The sequence below is a fragment of the Opisthocomus hoazin genome, chromosome 1, assembly GCF_030867145.1.
Source record: "Opisthocomus hoazin isolate bOpiHoa1 chromosome 1, bOpiHoa1.hap1, whole genome shotgun sequence".
NCBI classification, from domain to species: domain Eukaryota; kingdom Metazoa; phylum Chordata; class Aves; order Opisthocomiformes; family Opisthocomidae; genus Opisthocomus; species Opisthocomus hoazin.
Window position 1 is genome coordinate 30,434,258 of NC_134414.1, and position 24,453 is coordinate 30,458,710.

At 40.7% G+C, this 24,453-nt stretch overlaps 1 protein-coding gene across 3 annotated transcripts in view; it reads right to left on the reverse strand.

Annotated features, from left to right (window-relative positions):
* DCLK1 (doublecortin like kinase 1) overlaps positions 1-24,453 on the reverse strand; it is a 265,387-nt gene that overhangs the window by 225,677 nt on the left and 15,257 nt on the right. For all 3 annotated transcript variants that reach the window (XM_075420395.1, XM_075420405.1, XM_075420423.1), the window contains exon 3: positions 23,414-23,760. In XM_075420395.1, the coding sequence (XP_075276510.1) occupies positions 23,414-23,760 (347 nt within the window). The remainder of the gene's footprint in view (positions 1-23,413; positions 23,761-24,453) is intronic.

Sequence of the window (24,453 nt, forward strand, 5' to 3'; positions counted from 1 at the left end):
ACAGAATTTCCTCACAGCCCAGCTCCAAGACAGGGCACAGACTGTAGCTAAGCCTTAGTTTTGGAATTATAAGATGTGCTGTGAAATAGTCATGGTTAAATTCAGTGTCTCTTTCTCTTTCCAGAGACTTTGGAGGCACCATAAAAAGAGATTGTTTTTTAGCTAGGACTGGGATGATTGCAAGCTACGTTAGGTAGCACAAACACCTTAAAACCGTCATTCAGTTCCTTCCTATGAGACTGAACTATCAGAAAATTGGACTATTAGACACCCTCCAACCTAGGATCAAAACAAGAATACTTTGATAGTACGAAAAGCTAGGAGGAGTATGCAGGACAGGGCTGGCTGACGCAGCTTCCGTGCTGAAAGCTGCAGAGCCACAGCCAGGCTGGGAAGCCAGCCCTGCTGGTGTGAGCACACCACACAACGTGAGTTACTTCACAGCAACCCCATCTCATCAAAGCCGCACCAACCTGGGCAACGAAGAGTTTCCCCATTCAAGCCCTCTTCTAGAACACATTCTTTTCAGACATGATAGAGCTAGCAAAAATAAGGACTTTCTTACAATATCACAGAATCACAGAATGATAGGGGTTGGAAGGGACCTCTGTGGGTCATCTAGTCCAACCCTCCTGCCAAAGCAGGGTCACCTAGAGCAGGCTTGCACAGGACCTTGTCCAGGCGGGTCTTGAATATCTCCAGAGAAGGAGACTCCACAACCTCCCTGGGCAGCCTGTTCCAGGGCTCCGTCACCCTCAGAGGGAAGAAGTTCTTCCTCATGTTCAGATGGAACTTCCTGTGCTTCAGTTTGTGCCCATTGCCCCTTGTCCTGTCACTGGGCACTACTGCAAAGAACTTGGCCCCATCCTCCTGACACCCACCCTTCAGATATTTGTAAGTATATATTAGGTCCCCTCTCAGCCTTCTCCAGGCTGAACAAGCCCAGTTCCCTCAACCTCTCCTCGTAGGATAGATGTTCCAGTCCCCTCACCATCCTTGTAGCCCTCCGCTGGACTCTCTCCAGTAGCTCCTCATCTTTCTTGAACTGGGGAGCCCAGAACTGGACACAGTACTCCAGATGAGGCCTCACTAGGGCAGAGTAGAGGGGAAGGAGAACCTCCCTCGACCTGCTGGCCACACTCCTAACGCATCCCAAAATGCCATTGGCCTTCTTGGCAGCCAGGGCACACTGCTGGCTCATGGTTAACCTGTCATCCACCAGGACACCCAGGTCCCTCTCCGCAGAGCTGCTCTCCAGCAGGTCCACCCCAAGCCTGTACTGATGCATGGGGTTGTTCCTCCCCAGGTGCAGGACCCTGCATTTGCCCATGTTGAACCTCATCAGGTTCCTCTCTGCCCAACTTTCCAGCCTGTCCAGGTCACGCTGAATGGCAGCACAGCCTTCCGGTGTATTCACCACTCCTCCCAGTTTGGTGTCATCAGCAAACTTGCTGAGGGTACATTCCAACTCTTCATCCAGGTCGTTGATGAAGAAGTTCAACAAGGCTGGGCCCAGTACTGACCCCTGGGGGACACCACTTGTTACCAGCCTCCAACTAGACTCAGCGCCACTGACGACAGCACTCTGAGTTCTGCCATTCAGCCAGTTCTCAATCCACCTCACCGACCACTCATCTAGCCCATACGTCCTGAGCTTCCCTAGGAGGATATTATGGGAGACTGTGTCGAAAACCTTGCTGAACTCGAGGTAGACAACATCCACGGCTCTCCCTTCATCTACCCAGACAGTCACGTCATCATAGAAAGCTATCAGATTGGTCAGGCATGATTTCCCCTTGGTGAATCCATGCTGACTACTCCTGATAACCTTCTTTTCCTCTACTTGCTTTTTGATGACCTCCAGGATAAGCTGCTCCATCACCTTTCCCGGGATGGAGGTGAGGCTGACCGGCCTGTAGTTCCCTGGGTCCTCCTTCTTGCCCTTTTTGAAGATTGGAATGACATTGGCTTTTCTCCCGTCCTCGGGCACCTCTCCTGTCCTCCAGGACCTCTCAAAGATGATGCAGAGTGGCTCAGCAATGACATCCGCCAGCTCCCTCAGCACTCGTGGGTGTATTCCATCGGGGCCCATGGATTTGTGGGCGTCCAGATCGCTTAAGCGATCCCTCACACAGTCTTCCTCGACCAAGGGAAAATCATCCTCTCTGTGGGCTTCTTCTCTTACCTCCGGGGCCTGGGATTCCTGAGGGCCTGCCTTGGCACCGAAGACTGAAGCAAAGAAGGCATTCAGTAGCTCTGCCTTCTCCGCATCCTCCGTCACCAGGACACCCGCCTCATTCAGTAGCGGCCCCACATTGTCCCTAGCCTTCCTTTTGCTGCTGATGTAGTTGAAGAAGCCCTTCTTGTTGTTTTTGACATCCCTTGCCAGCTTCAATTCCAGGTGGGCTTTGGCCTTCCTCGTCGCATCCCTGCACGCTCTCACCACGTTTCTGTACTCTTCCCAAGTGGCCTGCCCCTCTTTCCACATTCCATGGACCTTTCTCTTCTGCCTGATCTCTGCTAGAAGCTCCTTGGTTTTTAACCATGCAGGTCTCCTGCCTCCTTTGCTCAATTTCTTTCTCAGGGGGATACACCGCTCCTGAGCATATGATATAATATGCATATGATATAATATGCATATGATATACATGTGTGCATTCAGCATTTATTAGATTTTGGCAGAGTAGGTAATAGAGAAAGATGAAATATAGGACATGCACTTTACATAAAACATTTGTGTGGATTTGCTGTCTGTTACTTTGAAGTGTGTTATATAAGAGGAAGGAAAAAAAGCATCCCCAGTTTGGCCAGGCTCTGTAGAATCTGGATGACCGATCTCATTTAAATAAAGGTCTAACATTAAGTCAGACAGTAGTGCTCATTTGTATTGTAATGTCCTGTTCTCCCTTGTAAATGGTATTTATAATAAATGTTTTTATTTAACAAATATTTAAACAGTGATCACAGGCTCTCCAATCAACCTGTCTGGTCAGACATGAGAACATCGGTACAGTTCACAGTATCTACCCTCAGCCAACACACCAAATGCTGTGCTGCACCTGGTTCGAAAGGACAAGTTCAGGTCAAATTCTTAATCTAGTCGCCTGGCTTTAACTTTTACATTAAGTATGTTTTAGTATCTAATTGATTCATATAATTTTTAAGTAAATCATGCCTCGAGTGACTTGTAAAGCTATTTGGGCAACTGTAAATTATTGTAAGTGAATTATATAGAAAGAGAATTCAATGTTCCCCATTTAATAATCCCCAAATGGTTTTTAAAGAACATTGTAGGGCTTCTGTCAGGGAATACAGTATCCAAAACAGAGAGCAAGTACAAAGGATAGGCTGCTATTTATGGCATTCACTAAAAGATAGGTAACTTGCTCCTCTCTTTTCCAGTGCATTCTGTCTTCTCTGTTCAAAGCTTTCAGATTACAGCTAACTAGGACCAAAAAGGGGTTGAGGGGTCTTTGTTTTGCACTATGAAATACCACCACCATACCCACTGCTTTATTCCTAACTTGCAAAATGTAGATCGTTTGCTTAAGGTGTAATACAATATTTGAAATCTGGTATCTAGCACTTCAAACATTAATCTAAGTCAAGTTATTGCTCATTCTTATTTCCAGTAGGTTTATCTGTGCTGACTGCACTATAGCTTTCCTTACAAACATTCTCACTATGAAACAACAGATTATTTGTATTACAACAACATAGGAAACTTTGAGCACTTCTCCACTTATATTAGAAATAAAAAAAAATATCAGTTCAGTAATAGAGGTGATAACAACAGTCAGAGATAAAACTGCACTTCACTCAGCAATCCATCAAGCTGGGAATACCATGCAGAGACACTGCCTTGCTTCAGACTGAACTCCAGTCTTCCAAAGCCAAAGCATTTCTGAACCAAGCTATATCAAGTCCAAAAGAACTCCTGCGAGTTAGCCTGCAGGCACGCCAGTTCACGTAAGCAGGGCTAGTACTGGGTGACAAAGGGCTTTAAAAAGCATCCAAAAACTAGCAAGTAGTAACAGTGCTTTTTGGCCACACTTACACTACGAAGCTACGCCCTGCTCAGCACCTCCAAAAGCAAAGTGGCTGCAGGTGATGTAACTTTTTGTGTAAGCCATGGAATCAGAGATGCTATCGAATTTCTAATCACTCAGCTTCTCCTTGTACTCTGGTAAGAGGCAATGTGATTGCAAACTCCTCCTGGCATTTTAGCTACAGGAGGAAAGAACTGTTCTTGGCCTCTTTTCTTACACACTTGTGGGCAGACAATACCATGCAATAGCTTCTCTCTTTCACAGGAGTATCTGCATTTCTGCATATAACAAACTACTCCATATTATACAATACTCACTTCACCCTCCTTGCAGCTATATCAAATAATTTTGATTTAAAAACCACTGATGAGTAGCACTCATGTAACACTGTATAGTAACAGCACTTCATCAGAGAATCAACGAGAGGAGGTAGACTAAATCTGAGCTACAGATTCTATACTAAGAACAAAAGTCCCTATTTCTGTGTCTACACCAGCCTCTGAGGAAGAGCCCAATTCTCTCATTCTTTCACAGAACTGGATTTATTAGTATGTTTATGTGTGATGTACAATATTTTGTCCTGATTACCACTTACAAAATTAAAAAGCAAATTAGTATTCTCCTTTGAAAACATCTACATTACTTTGCAACAAATTCCAAATGAATTCCGTAGCTACTGTGAGACCATGCAGCCAGAAATTCACAGCCATAGAACTGATGGCTGCAAGGCAGCCTCAAAAATAAAATTTTGCACTAACACAGAATCATGACTCACAATATGCTCCCCCTATCTGCATTCATTTTAGAAAACTGACAAACTGATGACAAGTGTCAGTTTGTGCTTGTTAAAAGAAAGATCAGATGGGAATCCAGATTGTAGTTTTACCGGAGGTCAAACAAGAAAATACTTTTAGAGTTCCAGAGAGCCTGGGCAGCCATGTGTCCAACAGTGATCCTAACAGTGCTCACTTGTAATCCTATCTTTGCTGGGCTGATAGAATGACAGAATGATAACATCTAATTGCTCTCTGCAAATCACAGAATTGGGACTTTCTTTCCTTTTCTTTTATCTTTTCTCCATTTTTTTTCAACCAGACTGTAACACTATTTATTGTATAGTTGGTTAAGCTGTCCTGAAAACATGCATTTTCCGATTCATTGTGTCTATGCAGCTATTACACCTTTCCACAGGAGTCCTGTTGCTGCATATAACAGGAGGTTTGTGATGGCTGAATTAAAAAGAAAAGCCAACACCTCAATTATATGTTAAAAAAAAAAAAAAAAGGTCCTGCTAACAGTCAATACGGAGGCCATACTCCATCGAATATCAAGCTTACACTTCCACTGGCTATTAGCGCCAAGAATGAAATCACTCTGTAGCAGTGTCCCTGTCCTTTGTGCAGCAGAAGCTGTTCCTCGGCAACCGATGCAGACAACTGAGTTACTATGGAAACAGGAAAGACTAATTTATAAAAACTCTGAAACAAAGCAACTGTAAAGGCAACCCTAAATGGAGTGGGTATGTTCTGTGTTACTTCCTACAGCATTCCCATCGTAAAAAAAACAACCAAACAAAAAAACTTAACTAAATTACTAATTGTAATTTTCATTTTTTCTGTAAAATTTGGTTTACAGAGAGCTAATGTTTCATTGCATCTGCACCAAACAGCCCCTTTCTCCCTTTGGGTCAAGTTGAAAAATATACCTGAAGATTTATACCGCAGTTGAAGAGGAACGCTTCCCATTTCAGACAGTGTTTTTCTCTTTCAGGGAAGAGGAAGGCTGAGGGGGAAAAGGCACAGAACAACTGTCGAGGGCTATGCCCCGGAATATTTGCAAGCTGGATAAAGCAAGTGTTCACATAGTGAAAAGGCAGAACAGTTGTGTACATCATAGCTCACTTGAGTTAAGGAATGTATATTGAAGTTTCTTATTCATTAATAAATATTTATTAGTAGAACATATTTTATCTTCTTTAGTAATTAGAGAGACGCCAGAGACGGCCATCTCCTGAACACATTTGAACCACATTTACATCTTGTGTCTGTGTATGTGTGGAGAGTATGCTCAAGGCACACATTTTTACCAGAGAACAAGAGGGGGGGTAAAAACCCCACCACACGCTGTATTTCCCAGCAAAGGAAACCAATATAACAATAAGTCCTCTCTTCAAAGAGAAAACTAGTACGTTCAGCTGCCTAGCCAGGCAGCTTAGCTCCTCAGCATGATATACTCAAGAGAGAGAGAGATGCAGAGAGCCTGAGTACATTTGCTCAGAGACGCAGACTCACTGCTGGCAGGTTCCCACCGAGAGCGCAGGACAGACTCTCCTCCTGCCACGTTAACCTCAGCACGCCTCCAGTTCTCCATGACACCTCTGCAGAGTTAGGCAGTAACTACTTGTCTACTGCCTGGCTGGCCAGTGCTTCTGTGCTAGGTGACCAGATGGATACTGCCAAACACGGCATCAGTGAGGAGAGTCCTGGCTGCCTCACCTCCGCAAGGGGAAAGGTCCACTGGCAGCACCTAGGGCGTCAGCCTGAGCCTGTTCTGCTCAGCCATAAAACTCCATAAAGTCATCGGAACTGCTTCAAAATCACTATTTCTCTTTCAACTTTGACTTCAGCAGACCCATACGTTCAAAATGTCTTAGGTAAGGACTGAAATAAATAGTCCATACACTTTATTTCCACAGGAAACTAGACTGGAACTGAAGGCATCAGCAAGTTTAATAGAAAAGGCATCCTCTTGATGCTTTCTTCAAGTCAAAGAAATCAGTCACTCAACTGTACTCATCCTCAACTACTCAATGAACTGTGAAAACCAGTATTCTCATTGGTGATTGTCACGTGTGTAAAACCCAGCAGAGCTAAAGGAATGCAGCTGCTCTGGAGAAATGCTGCACGTCAGTCCATTACTGTGAATTATAAAAGGAAAAAAACCACACACCCCAACTGATCAACTCCCTGAGTTGTCTTAGTTTAACACCTTACCAGCAATGTAAACAAACAAACAAACAAATTCTGCACAGATTCCATTCATTTAAATGCAATAGTGAAATAATTTCTGAGCTATAGGGTGCTTGTAAGCAGTTTCTCCGGTGCATTACATTGCACATCAACAGTCTATTTCCCCCAACAGACAGACTCACCCTAACAACCTGACAGATACCACTGCATGCAATTTCTCCAGAGAGTTTTAAAAGTACATAGAGGTTACTTTCCTTGACCTCAGGAAGTCAGTCAATAAAACTCCACCTGGATATCTGACAGCATTACACTCTGAAGACACTTTCAAAATGGTGGGTGACAAATCCATTCTTCACTGCCTACATTAATTCAGTTTACCCACAGAGCAGATCAGAACTCCAATTTGTCATCAAACTATTAACTTATTGGAACAGGGTAGCTGTTGTGATATATGTTAAATCAAGAATATGCTGTTTACTGGTTATATTAACAGTTCCTTCATCCCTCATCCTAAAACATCCATTGGATTAAGGATCCTTCGTCATTCTGAACCACAAGCAATAACAAACATTTCCTCAGTACCTCTGAAAGTAAGGACTTTCACACTTTTATATGAAAGCAACACACTTCAATAGCTCTAAAGATCACTGGCAGCATTAAAATGACGACTGTTGGTGATGATTTTCCACGGCCTAAAAAGATATTAACAAATCTTTTTTAACAAAGCAATTGGCAGATTGTTTGCATTTACATGTGATGGAGCAAGATCAGGGAAGAACCATTCCAAACTTTTTAATAACATTTTCTTCTCCAAAGACACCTGTATATGCTATGCCATATAGGAAAACTATTTCCTTATAAAGCCAGCTGCCATAGTTAAGGACTAGTCCAGGCAGGCTTTGCTCAGTACTAGTTCCTAGCAGAACCAAACTTCACAAAGCTGAGGGAAATCTGAACCATGCTAACACGGAGCAGGGAGATGACAGGGGGTGAAAATCCACCTGAAAAAATAATTGGGATAGCACAATGCCAAGTTTTTGTTCACAGACAACAATGACTAGAAGAAACAAAAAAGAAATAAAGAAATAGCAGAAAAAATTCTAACTCCTTATTAGTTCTCGAGAGAAGCGATGCGAGTACTGGATTGTGGGTGTATGTGTACACAGGCACACAAAAGAGCTCCAACCTGCCTTCCCAGATGGGCAAATTACTGACTAGCAAAGATTTATGCAGGCAGCTCTGAAGGAATGAAATCTGAATTAAGCAGGGTCATAAAAGAAAGAAAGAAAAATCATCTCTTTTTAATGTAGACTGATCGTATCCTCTTTCAGGAAATCAATTTACATTTAATCAGGGGAAGGAGAAAACACCCCCAAACAACATCCCCTTTGCCTCCCCACCCCTTGCCACACACCATCTTCCCTAAGTGAAGGGAGAAAACCAAGAAGAGTACAGTTTGCCCGTGTATTTTGCAACGTTAGCAAGTAGCCGACAGTCTGGCTTCTCCTCCATATGACAATTCAGAAGCAACTAAATGAAATAAAATGCCTGAAGAGAGTTCTCGCAGGGTATGAAATTTTATGAATGAAATCAGTACCAAAAATCCCAGGTTAATTTCGTTTATTATTCTATCGCAGGATGTGTCACAATACTTGAACCTTGCTAGCATTAGCCAGTTGACTCAGAATGGTATTATTCACAGCACTTAAATCTTTTCTGAGAAAGGAAGTTTGAGAACATGAAGCCTACAGAAGATGTTAAAGTCATATGAAAAAGAGATGCCTAAAGGGAAGAAAACCCCAAATTATGGTTTCATTAACAAGACAAAGTTAGGCTACTAAGGGTACTAAGACTTTTGTATGCTAAAATTTTTAATCAAAAAGCTCTACTTAGCTTGAGCTACAGCTTCACCAAATTAACTCTTGAGATACGTCCGCAATTAAATTTTTTTCAGACTTGCTAAAGATCTAACATAAATACTTGGATACATCACAGCTTACGTAGATGGCAGAAGACTATCTAAATTACTTGTTATGTTTTTGGAAATGGAGGATCATCTACCCTTCTAGGGTCCCTCTCTTCCTTCTTTGGGATGCATTATTTGGAATTTGCCAGGAGACAGCTGCTTCTCCCTCTGCAGTGCCTACTGATAACCCTCCTACTCCCAGGGCTCCTGTAAGAGTTTCACGGGATTGTAAATCAGTTCCTTTTCCCAACCTACGTGTAAGACAGGATCCTGTGTGAAGGGGTGAGTGATCTTTTCATGTCTCTTCAGTAGGTTCGTGCTGCTTTCTACAAACTCCTCTCTCCTTGCTGTTTCTTCCGTGCTGTGTTTAGCCTCACCGTTCCACTCTACTAGCACCACCCATGACAACTTTAAATTGTCCCCTCAACTCCTGTCTGGGTCTCACCTCATGGAGGGCAGATTATCCAGTTCCACGCTCATATTCGTGTCCAGTGCTAAATAATCAGCCTCTCCTTCTCTATATCTCTAAGTGATTGAGATTGAGTACTAATTTAAAAAACAATTATGTACACCTTACTAAAGGCAAAATGTCTCTGTCTTATTTTGCATATGCCTCCCATTTAACGGTTATCCGGCATTTTCTCCCTGACCTTGATTAGGACAGCAGGCAAAGTCTTTGTTCTTTCTGATGCAGCATACACCCACTGCTCCTCGAAAAACTGTTCCAGCTCTACTTGACAAGCTGAAAATGACTTATCACCTTTTCTAATGTGCTTGGAGGTTTTTGTACCAAGTTTAAAGACTCATTTCCAGGGAGTAATCTAAAATAATACAGAACAAAAGCTAAGGAAATTTGGTACACGTTTTTAGTGAGGCTTTGTTGGCAAAGAACGGAAACACTTACTCTACAGACAGACTACCATTGAGTTAGGATACAAAAACTTCCCACACAGCCTACCTAGGTTCTTCTGGGGGAGAACATTTGGAGCTGTAAGGCTGCCTGTCATTTCAGGATTTTAGAATGATGTTAAGTCATGACAGGCTCCTTTAAAAAAAGAAAAGTAAGCTTGATGACTGCATAACATCATAACCTTCCCATTCCAATGCTGCAGCAGGACAAGATGCTGCAGTTTGGAATTAAAGGCAAGGGAGAACCTCCCCTACCCAGGGGAGGAACTGGAGGCAGCACTGAAGAGCTTCCATCAGTATAGCCACCATATAGGTCATTTTTCAGAGCACCCACCTCTTATTTCAGCGATCCCTCTGATTATTTGCCTGTAAGAGAAGAAGCACTGTTAAAATTTTCCTCTTCCTACAAGAGGTACACTGTGACATTCAGTTGTTCCTCTCCCCCTCCTTCCATAACATTTAAGAGAGCAATTCCTACTGTATGCTGTGAAAGATGACTGGCATTCACTTGGACTCAGCACAAGAGAAATCAGAGCTTAATTTTCTTTTCTAGGACAGCCCTCCTCCATCTGCAGCTAGAAGCGTTCATTTTTTACAGGGATGCTACATTTAAAAGCTACTCCTCCTACAGTGTCACTGAAGACTTGCCAGAGAAAGGAAAGTCTCATCCTTTCATTCTCATCACTTCCCTCCCCCCACAAACAACAAAAGTATAACACACAACAGGCTGTATACCAGGACCATACATTTAAATACTGCTGCTTAAACAAGATTTAAACAAAGCTGCAATATAATTTCGGTTGAAAGCATTTATCAGGACGGTGTTATTCCTACAAATACTATTCATCTGTAATGACTGCTGTACTTCTTTACCCATTTGCTCCTTCAGTCCCACATTTAAAATTCAGTAAATGTTTTAAAAATAATTTTAGCTTCACGGCATTATTTCTTGTTCATGTCTTAATGAAACTGTATGATTATAAAAACTATTCAACTGAATAGCTTTTTGTCAGAAACAGAAGTTATTGGGTAAATGTATTCACTTTGACAAATATTTTAAATGAAAATATCAGCCATTTTATTAACTACTGGAAAACTATAAAAGGTTTTATTTCCTTTCAATCTCATGTTATAGAAATGGAGCCTCAGAGAGACTTTAGCTAGGTGCTTGTCACGTACATACTACGGATACTGAGTGATCATCTCAAGTTTATTTGTTGCTAAATTGAATGAAAAAAACTGAAAAATTCCTGGTTCTCAGCCAGTTAGAATAGCCCTGTCCTTCCTATTTCACCCCTTTAGATACTCTGTCTCTCTCAACCTTTGCTCACCATACTGAGACCAATCAATGCTAATATTAGTCCAACTGTCTTTACATAAGGTACTGAAATTTTAGTTTGCCTATTCCTAATAAAAAAAAACAGATGTCAGCAACTGCTTTCACAAAGATCCTAATCAACTGCAAAACCACTAAACACTTCTTACTTTTATGTCCCATTCTCCTACATACATACGTTTTTCCACCATCTCATAGCAATGAAATGCTGAACACTTCTTGTGTTAAAATCCTCCACATATCATGCCTACTGCACTCACATCTGGTTTCTGTTCCTCTGTTTCTGATAGGCCATTTGATTATTCTTTCCTACATTAACTGCTTCACATTTGCCTTATTAAATTTTACACCGATTGCAGCCCGTGTTCCCAATTCATCAAGATCAGACTCTATTTAAACAGATTCCTCCAGAGTATTCGCAATGCTCCTCAATCTGCCCCAGAACAGATGTGTTCTGGTTTAGAAACTGAAATGTCCATATATAATTTTTTTTTTCCTTAAAGTCTATAAGCTACCTTCTTTTTCACAAATAAATAGAGAATTGAAGGTACTGGAGCATAGGATGTATTTTTAAGTAGCCAGAACAAAAAAACAGAAGTGCAATAGCATTACAGATACCAATATGGACTACTCAGATAGCAGGAAATAATAGAGTGCCTTTTTGTATTCCAGGTGCCCTCACTCTAAACCAACTGCTTAGGTGTAAACCCTGCTCCCATCATCCTACCCACACAGGAGCACTGGCCCTATTCATGCTCACATAGTTACAGTAAGAGGGGACAGAAAATAAAACTACTCTGTATCAGAATCGGTGATGTCATATATGAACTTCTTCACGATCATGAGCTTCTACATTTTTAACTTTTTTATTCTGAAGCGTCAAGACAGAATTATGGCATGCATGAGTTTACTCTCATGCGAACACAGGGTTTCTCATTATCAGTGCCTACTGTGCCAGGATCACTTCCCTCAACACACACGTGTTACACTCACCTCCTTTTCAAAGTTATTTCCTCTCCAAGGAGTATGCAAGTATGCCATTTAAACACTCCATATATTGCATTAGCTTCAACTCAGATTTTGTGTGGGCGTAAGATGCAAACACAGATTTCATACATGGAGAAACAGCAGAAGGTTAAAGAAATCTTGATTATAAGCATACAAGGTATACAAAAACAGAACAAAAGAGCTGGACTATAGACTCTAGATGTGTTCAGGAGACCATTTCACACACAGAACAAACTCCACAGAAAGCACAATTTGTCAGATTTTTCTAAATTTTAAATGAACAGGAGTTGCCACTAGAAACAATAAAAAAAAGAGATAATACTGAAATACACAAGAAGAATAGTTAAAAACTCAAAGAAAATGAAGGAGACTCCTAGAAAACATTCAGAAACAGACAAATGTCAGAGGCAGATAAGAAATCAAGAAAGGGAACACAAGACAGCAGGATATTTCAGGGACAACTAGAATAAAGAAAATGTCAAATGTTTAGCTTTTGGATGCATGCTGTACCAGCAGCTGCAGTTTGCAATTCAAATTAATGAAAAACAGACACATAACCTGGCTGCAAGGGAAGGCAGGTGAAGGCATTTTAAGCAGCAAACATCCTTCTATTTAAAAAGTCAGCATGTGCATTTCAGACAACGTCTGTCTTCCCTCACTTTTAATCAAAGGCACTCTGCCCTGGCTAGTCCACAAGATGCCTCCAGTCTTCCCCTACTGTCTGGCAGCTTTGAGAAAACCATTGCTTGAACCAAGCCAAAAAGATAATTAAACGCAGTTCAAACTGAGATTTCACTCTCCATTCACTTGATGAGTAAATGTCTCTTACAGTTTTAAGCTATTAAAGGTCAGAGGAGTTTTATTTAACAGAAGTTTCTGAGATCCAACATTTAACAGAAAACCAAACCCACCAGAACAACTGATTCGGGAGAGGCAATCAGCCTTAACTACTTAACATGAGTTTTATTTTCAGCAACTTCCAACTCCGAATTCAAAACCATATAATGCTTTCGTGATTCCAGTGGGAACACACTACTGTGTTTTGTCTTGCCTTCTAAACCTACACTCACTTATCTCTGATAATTTCAAACCCATCTGTGCTGATTTTTATCTATGTGTAAAGTACCATACCCTGTCCTGCATGCCTCAAGTCCCCAAAGACTTCTTTGCTCTTTTGTGTATGACTTCCAGAATTCATTCCTATGAAAGAAGCTTGATTCCCTCCTCGGCAGCCTTCCCAAGCAAAAACACCTCCTTGCAGTAGGTGGACTGAGCTACTTCAAAAGTTTTTTGGGAGAAAATCTAATAGAAAGTACTTAATAAAATTTAAGAACAAACTATATGTGACATACACCTTGTCACATGCCATTAACCAGTGATATCAGGAAAATAGTCTCGAAAGAGTTTCATTTATTTATAAAAATCTAAGCTGTTTTCAGAGCACTGCTGTCTTCATTTAGTACAATGCAAATATTTTAACCTACTGGTAATTGTATTAGCTCCTAAATCTGATTGAGTCTGGAGATTCTGCCCCCATGAACTGGCACAGCATAGTGGGGACATAGATTCAGAAGAGATTAAGTCAATACTTCCTACAGGATTGAACAAATTAGTTTCCAGCATAAAGAGGAATGGAGGGGGAAAGAAGCAGAACACATTGTACATCACTGATTTAATAGTACTTAATATTTTTGTCCCTGAAAATCCTCCCAGTCCCAGTCCCTCTTCTATTGAAATACACAGCAGAAATCCTCGGACACACAGAGCAAGGAAACAGAATTGCATCTCCAACTTCTATACACAGCAGGGTCATTTAAGAAAGAATCCTTCTAGAGGCAGAGACCTGGATTCATCTTGATGAACACCTGAGAAGTATGTCATTGCCCTAGACTCACTTTCTACAGAAAAAGAACCATGAGAGGCAATTCCAGACCAAATAGTTAGAATATTCAAAGGTATTTGTGTTCCTTGCCGCTCACTGTACGAGACAGCAAAGTGTATGGTTTAAGCAGCTGGAAAATATTGAAAATAAGTTAAGATGCTTCACAGTTGACTGCAGTTTCAGAAACAAAAGTGTGTTCATAAAAGCTTAATTAGAAAAACAAGATACAAAATTGAGCTGTCACTACTATTTCCTCCACCTTCAGTAATTTTAGGACTATTTTGCCAGTATCAATTGCATTTGTAGTGTTTTAAAGATCTTAGTTCCTATAAACAGATAGAGAAAAATGAAAGGATCAGGTTTCACAGAAAAACACAGCAAGTGACAGAATATTTACGTAGTTTGCCCTCTCAATATTCATCATTCACAGAAGAATTTTCTCTGCACAACAGCTTGGAGAAAGGTGTTGCAAGAGAAACATAGCTGGAAAGAAATAAGTAATCAAGGACATACTTGCATTAAGTCTCAAGTAGCTGTTCAAACTTGAGTTTGATTAAAAAGAGTTATCAGTCTTTAGCTCAACATTTTCAAAAGGTTTTCCAAGTGTTTGTGCAAAAATTCAAGGCCCAACAATCCAAGGATAGAATTATACTAAAATGCCTACATTACAAAGTAAATATTTAAATTCTAATAAACTGCAAGAGTACTAAGGATTTTTCCTATAACTAGTATAATTTAACTTCTTAGGAAAGAAACACATGCTACAAAAAAAAACTATGAGAGAAGAATGTTTTTTTCTTTTGATGATGCTTAGAATTCTGCTAAATGGCTAGGAATTTTAATCCTCTTGTAAGGAACACAAACAACCAAGTGAATCCAAGATTCATCACCCTTCTTTACAGTCTAATTACATCATACCACTTAAGAGAAAGGACATACACACACCACACTTACTTACGCTAATGAAAAAATATTACTAGCAATAACAGCTTCAGAGACTAAAAATAAAATCATCCCTGTGAACATGACAGTTTGACAATACACACTGTAAACTCTTCAAACTACTGATCTTCTGCTCATTCAGTGGAAGTCATGAATGGTGGAGCAGAACAGAGAAAGTTTAGGATGACTTCTATTTGAAAGCATCACAAAAAGATTTCAGCTGTTGACAGAGAACCTATCCTGTCCTGAGAACTTTATGCTACTGAGCAGTAATCTCTCACCTGTCTCCACAAAATAATCATACAGCATCATCAGAGAAGTCTGTGATTACTCCTCCAAGTCCTCTTTCACCAAAGAAATAAGCAAAAAAACCTCACAACCAAAACCACCACCAAGACCATACAGCCAGGGATGTTTCCATCTACTTTTCCTCTTCCCCACCTAGTCAGCATTATGCAAATTAGAACTTAACTGCATGAGAATCTCTTATTAGTTATATCGTACATTTAAAGCAATGAAGCAAAGTCCAGATGTGGAGGAAAAGGACACGATAGTAACCGCTAGTTCTAAATAACACCACCATCTCCTTCCCACTGAGGCACCCTTCCTCACACTTATACAATATGATACTCCACCTTTGAGAAGCTGGAAATTACTCTTCTTTAAAAAAGGCTTCTGACTGTACATAAACTCTCTAATGAGAAGCTGAATAGCCTCATAAGACAGTAAGATCAACTTATGTGATATTTAAAATATACTGAGGCAGATATGCAAGTTTTCATTCTTCTTCAATTAACAACAGCTTTTCTTTTGCACAGTATGAAAGCCAATCTAAAGGTCGTAGAAGATGGCACCTTCTCTTAATTTTCAAAGTCGGCCTACAGTTCCTGAGGGATGCCAGTTAGCAACCCTGGAAACTCCTATTGTGAGAGAGCTTTTAGAGATGGAGCAACACAGTTGTCAGTCTCAGCTTAATAGGAACCGACCCTAGACAAATGAACGTGAACACTCCTTTCAATTAGGAATAGGCTTCTGTTCACTCCTTTACAGAAGACTTCATTTGAGTAACAATAAAAATTGTTACGACATCAAAACAGCCTACACAGAGTCACCAAGGTTCAAGAACCTATCACAGCTCTCCTCCAACACTAGGATAATACCAATTGCCAGCAAACTGTCTACCCTAGCATGTCTTTGAATGATTTTGAACCAGATTTTGATGCTTTTCTTACTAGTCTAATTTGTAATAGAAGTTCATTTGTCTCAATAGGAATCACAAGAATCTTCCAAGACACCCAGAGCCCATCACCACCTGCTGAGAGAGGCAATTTTCAGTCACTGATTTTTTTTTTTTTCCTGTTGGTTTTCAGTCTATCATGTCTTCAAGAAAGGGACTTTTCCCCTGGATCAAGAAAATATCCTCATCTTTTAAGTCCTTCCCCAAAATCCATTTCAAAATACCAAAGCCAGAAATGGTACATCTTCCAGAGAAAGAAAAAGGTTTTTTGATTAAATATACTGCAGGCAGAAAGGAGGGAAAGTGAGGTGCATTAAAAGCTGCAGAGAAGCTCCTTGTTCTTAGAGAGTCTCTCTTACAGCTATGTAGCAAGGTGGTCTGTCAGCATACCCCAAGCAGGGCCCTAAACGTCACGTATAAAATTCAGCAGTGTGGCCACCACGCATTCACATTAGAAGCCCTTTAGGGAGGAACAGCTTGTACAGTGTAAGCACAATGGGTTCCAGGTCCCCAGGTGCAATATTTAAGCACCAGCTCAAAAACCTACGCACCAGTTTCCCTAGCTGTTGCTTCCCCGTTAAAATGCTTGCGTGACCTGCAGAAGCCATTTTACTTAATGTTTGCTGCCAATGAGTCAGTGTCTGCACAGCTGCATCTCACAGAGAATTCACCATCGTCCTCTGGTTAACCAACACCACCCCTGTGTGCCTGTGGCTGGCAGGGAGCTCCAAAGCCTTCAACAAAAGAGAGAAGTTACTGCACTCAAGAGAGGTCATACAGAAGATAAAATAGCACTTATTGTCCATATTTTTCAAACTAGGAATAATTTTCAGTTGCATGCATCTCAAGTGGATTATAACTACCAATGAAGAACAAATAAAAAGAATATGCACTCCCAGCCAAACTAAAAATTAAATGTGCCTTCTATATTAAGAATAGAATTGATTACAAATACTGATGTGGATCAAAATTACAGAGCACACACAAAATGAGTCACTTGCTGCACATAAACTTTATTTTGTTTAACATTCATTTTGTCTAGCTTGTTGTACAACATAACGCTACACAAATGCTAAGTAGAGAATGTCTTCTCATGAATGATACCTAACTTGTTTTATGTAGGCTTTCCTGTACCAAGGACAATCCAGGTCTAGAGAAAGACATTTGAGAACTTTAATCCATCCTACAATTGGGTAGATTTGGCCAATAATTTACGTTAGAATACAGACATTATTACCAAATGTTTTCCACTTGTTAAGAACAAATCAACAAAAAACCCAAGGGCTCAGTTTAGGTGTAGGTGCAAACAGTTGTTTTCTTTTCCTTGAGTGAGTAGCTTCTTAAAAAAGTAGTACCAATTCCCTATTAAAAGCTAAAGATATTAGGTGCCTTCGCAGAGAGGAGTCCACAGGAAAGGGAGTTTATTTGTGTCATAAGATACCCCCTTTAGAGTGGGGTTCCAAAAAAACCCAAAACCATATTACAATCAATTAAGAGGATTCAAGCTTTCCAGCACTGTGATGTTCCCTCTCCTCGCAGCCACAATTTTGTTAAAAGCTACTTTACTGGCTTAAAGCAAGGTTATCAAGGGACTCACTCCCATTCCACCCTACGCTTCTCACACACACTTCTATAAGGTATGTCTTTAAGTAACAGTAGCTGTATGTCATATTTGTAAAGGTAATTTGATTTGAAATAATATATTAAAAAAAAAATTCAGATAGTGACTTTTATTCTGGCTTCTCTGCCACTGACCACTTCACTGTCTGGAGCCAAATCCACAGCATAATGCACACACTGAAAAATAATTTGCATGATTGCATCTAGTTAAGCTAAACAAACCACCTGTTCAAATAAGTACGTCTCACTATAAACCAGATGTTTGTTCTTTCAAAAGCAAATGGAGCACTTACAAGGTGATAAAGCATTTTTGTCCAAACTCTAGTCTTTGTCCAAACATGCAAACTGTAAACACCTTGTACAAATATACACATAACTCTTGAAAAGATGGCACTGTTTCACAATTTTGCTGTTATGTGTGACCTTCTTTAGTTTTCTCCCATTTTAATCATTAGTATTGTTCTAGAAGTGCATCAGTACACAGAAACCAGAGAACTGAGCTTGCAACACAGCAGTCTGGCTCTATCTCCACAGACAGCTTGCACCCTTGATGTTAAATCTGATTTGTGTGTCCACGCTCTGCCTTCTACAAAAGCATATTTTAATGGACATTAAAAATGACACCTGCTGTTAAGGGAAGGTTAAAAATTAAACAGCAACAGTGCAGCTACAGTAAAGCAAAACATAGGTACAAGAAAGTGTTCCTTCTCTGCACAAGTACCTGCGAATATTAAAGGTCAACACTAATAATATCTTTTCAAGCACTTAAACAACCTTTTAGTCTAAAAAAATGAGTAATACCCCCAAGTAAGAGCATGCCCTCATGATCTGAATTCCTACAGGCAGCCATTAAACCTACTAATTCTATTTTTGTTTTCCTTACACAGCAAAGTTGGCAAGGAAAACACTTCAAGACCTCCCTCTGGAAAGGTTTTAATTTTGGCCTGAGCTCATTAGACTGTTAAACACTTCTGAAAGTCCCACCATCTTCTTCAGCTTCATCAGTATCTTAAAGGGAAGTGATTCTACCTCTTCCTCTAGAGTACAAATGGCATCAGTTCCTTGCACTAGTAGAAAAAGTAAGTATATCCATAGAAATATACATATACTATTCTAGACACGGGATGAAACCCATCCGGCTCTGAGGAATCATTAATAATTGGACTGTGAGACTATACTAAAGGCAGGCCACCAATGTGCTATACGATCCGATTACCGTGTATATTGTGTCCCTTTCTGTGAAAATTAAATAATATTCTAAATTCTCAGAGATCTTGAAATACCAATTCTGATGAGTTATATAGAGATGCAAACAAACCATTAGTCTCCCTGTTTGTAGTAAGGAGAAACACATTTTAACAAAACTAAATTAAATGCATGAAATCCAAAGTAAATACCCACCCAACATTGGAAAAAAATGAAGCTTCAGTCCCTGAACTGCCACTGACCCAACGAGACAAGTTCAGTTAATTTCATTGGGGTTTGTTTTCTTGGATCGTGTCTTCTTGGATTATTTTTGTGGTTTTGGTTTGTTGAGGTTTTCTCCCCCCTTCTTCTGCTATTCCAGCATTAAAAAATTGAAATGGCTACTACAACACATCTGCTTAATCAAGCTCCCTGGGGTTCTCAGGAACACCCACAAAGCATCATGTGCATCAAAAATTAGAGAATTTTCCAAAACCAACAAGGGATTTTGGGGATAGAGGAAGCAACTGGGTGTCATGGAAAAGCTTTCTTCCTAGCAATCGTAACTTTCCCCAGGTACTGACTGACCAAGTACAACCTGTCTCATCAAGACAAACTATTTACATTGTCATCAAATTTTATAGGCAATCACTTAAATTTCTTTTAACTGAACATAATATTTATTAACATCTTTTAGAGATACAACTGCAAATATCACAACTAACCAGACTGTTGGGAGTGAGCATTTAATCTCAATTCCTCAATGCGCAGCATCAGCATGGGACAATCATCTGACTCGGATGCCCCGTTCAAGCTCTGGCTCCTACTACTTTTTTTTATTAGGCTGAGGCATCTAATGATAGTACCCAGCAGCCCAACTGCACTAACAACATACGGGACTCCTGTCAATTTTTGCCGTGGATGGGCAATTCCAGCGTTGGCCTCATAAAGTAACTCACAAGAGAGGACTGTACAGAATAGCCTTTCTCCAAGTTACATTCCCAAAGAATAATCCTAGTAGAGCTTTATTCTCTTATCCTTACAGTAAATTACTTCTCTTGGCTTAGAGCTTTAAGATTTTATTGCTTTTTAAGTTAGCGATGAAAGATTTAATCACAGATCTCTTAGATTTAACCACTGAACACCGGCTTTTCCAGAACCTTCCAAGCTCCAACAGGAGTCACAGTAGAAGTTCCCAACTATAAACACTACTGGAAAAACTTTGGATTTACCATGGATTTCCTCCCAGTAATCATTCACAGCTTGAGTTTAGCAATAAAGAAATTCATCATCATGCCTCCAAAGCCATCTGGGAGATCAGGCTTTTGGCAGAGAAAAAATGGAGCAGCCATTGCCTAGCAGCGCAGGAAATCAATGACTTCCCCACGCAGGGGCGAGCAACAGGCTGCTCCAGCTGAGCACAGGGTCACTCCTTTTCCTCTCTGCCAGCAAAGCAGCTTTGTACGTGCAGCGAGCAAAGCCTCCATTACGCTGGCAGGACACACAGACCTCTTCCCCCAAAGCCTGCCCTTACCAGTAGGGTCAGGCATCCAGCTACGCAGTTTCAAGTGAATAGCCAGAATGGAGAGGGAGTGAATACATGTGGAGACACTGGTCTGCTGGGAAAGCCTTTAGACACAGGGATTTCAGGCTATGAGGTAGGTAACAAATGTCCCAGTACAACACTGATTTAAGCTCATCTGAAATCCCATGACTTGACAACTGAACTTTGACAACATCAGGGCCCGGAGAGCCTGGTTTTCCCCTTCTCCCCATGTTGTGATTTAATCCCAGCCAGCAACTTCATACCAGACAGCTGCTCACTCACACGCCCCCTCTTCCCCCCGCCACAGGATGGGGACAAGAATGGGGAAAAAGTAAAAACTCGTGGGTTGAAATAAGGACAGTTTAATAGGAAAGCAAAAGAAAGTGATAACAATAATAATAGTAATGATAACATATACACAAAACAGGTGATGTACAAGTGCAATGACTCACCACCCGATGAACGATACACAGCCTGTCCCCCAGCAGCTACTGCTGCCCCCCGGCCAACTCCCCCAGCTTACGTACTGAGCGTGACGTCGTATGGTATGGAATAGCCCCCTGGGCCACTTTGGGTCAGCTGTCCTGGCTGTGTCCCCTCCCAGCTTCCCGTGCACCTGGCAGGCCAGGCCAGTGTGAGAAGCTAAAAATCCTTGACTGCCCAGCAATAACTAAAAATACCAGTACGTTATCAACATTATTTTCATCCAAAATCTAAAACACAGCACTACATCAGCTACCAGAAAGAAAGTTAATTCTATCCCACCCAAAAGCAGGACACCTCAGCAGCAGGACAGTACTATTTACTTCCAGTAATTAGAGCTCTAAACCAGGTGTAAAGGTATTTTTTCATTTTAAGCACAACTGTCAAAGGGGAGTTTGGGATACTAAAAAAAAAAAAAAACCCACAAAAGTGAGCACACTATCCAGGAGACAACAGCCCAGATTACAGCCTGGAAGGATGCCACTTCTTCACAGCTAAACCACCAGTTTATTTACATATACAATGCAAAATGGGTATGTGTCCCTTTTTATTGAGATGGTTTGCCATCCTTCCAGCCTGTACTTCTTCACAGCTAAACCACCAGTTTATTTACATATACAATACAAAATGGGTATGTGTACCTTTTTATTGAGATGGTTTGCCAGAACTGGCATAGTCACTCAAGATCTTCTGTCAAGGTCACACCAGAGCCCACCACTGATCTCTGCAGCTTTAAAATCCCAACTCCTTCCTTAAATTTACTAGCCTTAGTACTCCCTGGAACACGAGGCAAGGGAAGAAGGACAAGAGTTGAGTTTCCCTAGACACACATTTCACCTTTGCTACAGGCAAAAAGAATTTCACATCCATATTTTTGCTCCAGGACAAAGTTCCCAACAAGGTCACAGTAATGGGATCACTACAGGCATGTATGCAGTCATCAAGAACTGAATTACTGCCTGTAACTGGTGTCAGAGGTTACTGATACAAAACAGCAGATGGAAGGGACTTCTGGTCAATCCGGACTTGGCCCTGATTTGAACCAGTGCTCTGGATAAGCAGCTTGTCCATTAACCAGCCCTCCCTGAGCTCAGAAGGTGCTGCTGTAGCTGCTTCCAGAGCTATGCCTGCTTATTAACCCCGGTAACTGGAGATGTGTTAGGATCACCACTGGATCTGGCTGGCTGAGTATTTTCCCGTATCAAGAATATTTTGCAGCATCTCCTGACAGCTACACTGTTAGCTGTATATCTGTGAATCATTGAACCTAGAGTCTGTAAAACACAGCCGTATTACAGGAGAAATATCTTCTAGCTTCTCAGGGAGACTGTTCACTCATCTTCCTACCCACATTTTCTACCTCTATCATTTCTTCAGTTTAATAAGTTACATTCGTAAATGCAAGTACCTGCCTTATTTCTCTAGAGTCACCATTGCTCTAAATCAATTCAGGTCATGCTGAAATTAGTCTTGTCCTTCACCAGGTTAACAGCTTCTCCAGTTTTTCTATAATTAATACATGTCCGTAGATAAATTACAAATAAAGTGAAAGACAAAAAAAGAAGTAGGATTACTCTGTAATATTTTTTCTTGTCCCTCTATCCCCAAGTTCAATAAGAAGCCTCTCAAAACCTCACCCTACCACAATTTATTCAGCAAAAAGAAGACACTGCTTGAAGGTATTTCATAGAAGAAATAACATGTAACCTACAAGAGTTTCCTCAATAAATGTGGGCACCACACATAACCCCACCTCTTTTCCTGCAAACAGGAAAAAGCTCACTCATTTTCTAAGCTTGCACCTTCTTCATAGTCCATTCAAGCTGCAGTAAGACTCGTCGTTTGGTCACTGTGGACAGCAGTAGGCTTGCATTTATTGTGGTGGAATGCGCCCTCACTGTTTGTTCTTTGAGTTTATGGCAAGGCAAGTACAATGACTCATAAAACTGCTGCAAGAAAAAGCTGAAACAAGTTAACAGAATGAGCTTCTTTAAAATTACATCCTTCATCCTATGTTTCCGGTATGCAGAGCCAAAACCACATCACGCTTTTGACTGACAGATTTAGAGATATTTTTTATGATAAATGGCATGAACATCACTGAAGCCAAGTAATGCTTCATGATCTGTTCCTGAACTGCTCACAGATCTTAAGTACACTATAAGCTGTGGCAGGCCTGGTTCTATGTTCTAGACAAAAATGATTATTTTACTAGCGTACTATTCTTTTCTTCTGGGAAAATTATATTTTTCTATGCTGAGAATACCATGAAAATGCTTACCTGTTTTCCATCTAATGTGTATAGGCGTTTAACCACCCCTGAATCCAGCTTGATGGCATCGGTTATATCAGTAAGAACCTGTTCAAATGAATGGGCTGTCTTCTTGTTGAGCAGAATCCGGACTGCTTTCCGTGGCTTCACTCCGCTCCTGATGATAGTGACTAGTTTAGGCCTAATGAAATCCTTATTCTCTTTTGCATCTGGAGTACCTCCCTTAGCAGTGGCAAGAGACGGCACTGAACGAGAAGCAGAAGTTGTCTTAACATTCACTGACCAGTTTGGGTTTACATTCTTCGTGTACTCCAGTTTCTTGAAGGGTTCTATGGAACCACATACATAGCTTTCCCCTGCGGAAACAAAAATGCCAGACCAGCAAGTCAGATGGGAGCAGGGTGAAGAAACAGAAAAATACAAAATCAAATCCTTCTCAAACTATTAAACATAATTCTTATCATTCTTGATCTACAGTGCATAAAGTATTGATCTCTTCCCTTCTCACATGCTAAAGACTAAAAAAAAAAAAAAAAAAAAATCTTTTAAAGATCACTTGTCTGCTACCCATTCTGAAAACGCTGTTACAAAATCCTGGAAAGCACAGTTTTCTTTTCAGAAAACACCATCTGCAGCGGGAATCGCTGCCATCAGTGAGTAGCGTTCATATCTAATCAGCTGCCCAGCCCCAGCACATTATCACAGTAGTCCTCCAGCCTTCACACTTAAATGGCCCGCTCCTAACGAAACAGCAGGCCCCAGACACTTCAGAGGAAATAACATGAAACGTTATCAAAAAACTATAGGTTACACATAACTTTCCATAAAGTGTGGATGAAAGTGTCATAGGAGATTTGTTAACATTTTATTATTTAAAGCTTTAAGTAGCATAAACCCAGGATACATATAGGCAAGAAATCTCACTGTATTATTCTACTGACTCAATAAATAATATGAGGGGGAAAGGAAGGCAAAGAGTAGTAATTACAGAGTTCTCCTCATAACAAGTTTATAATACTTTAAAGAAAAAAAGTGGATTATAGCCCGTA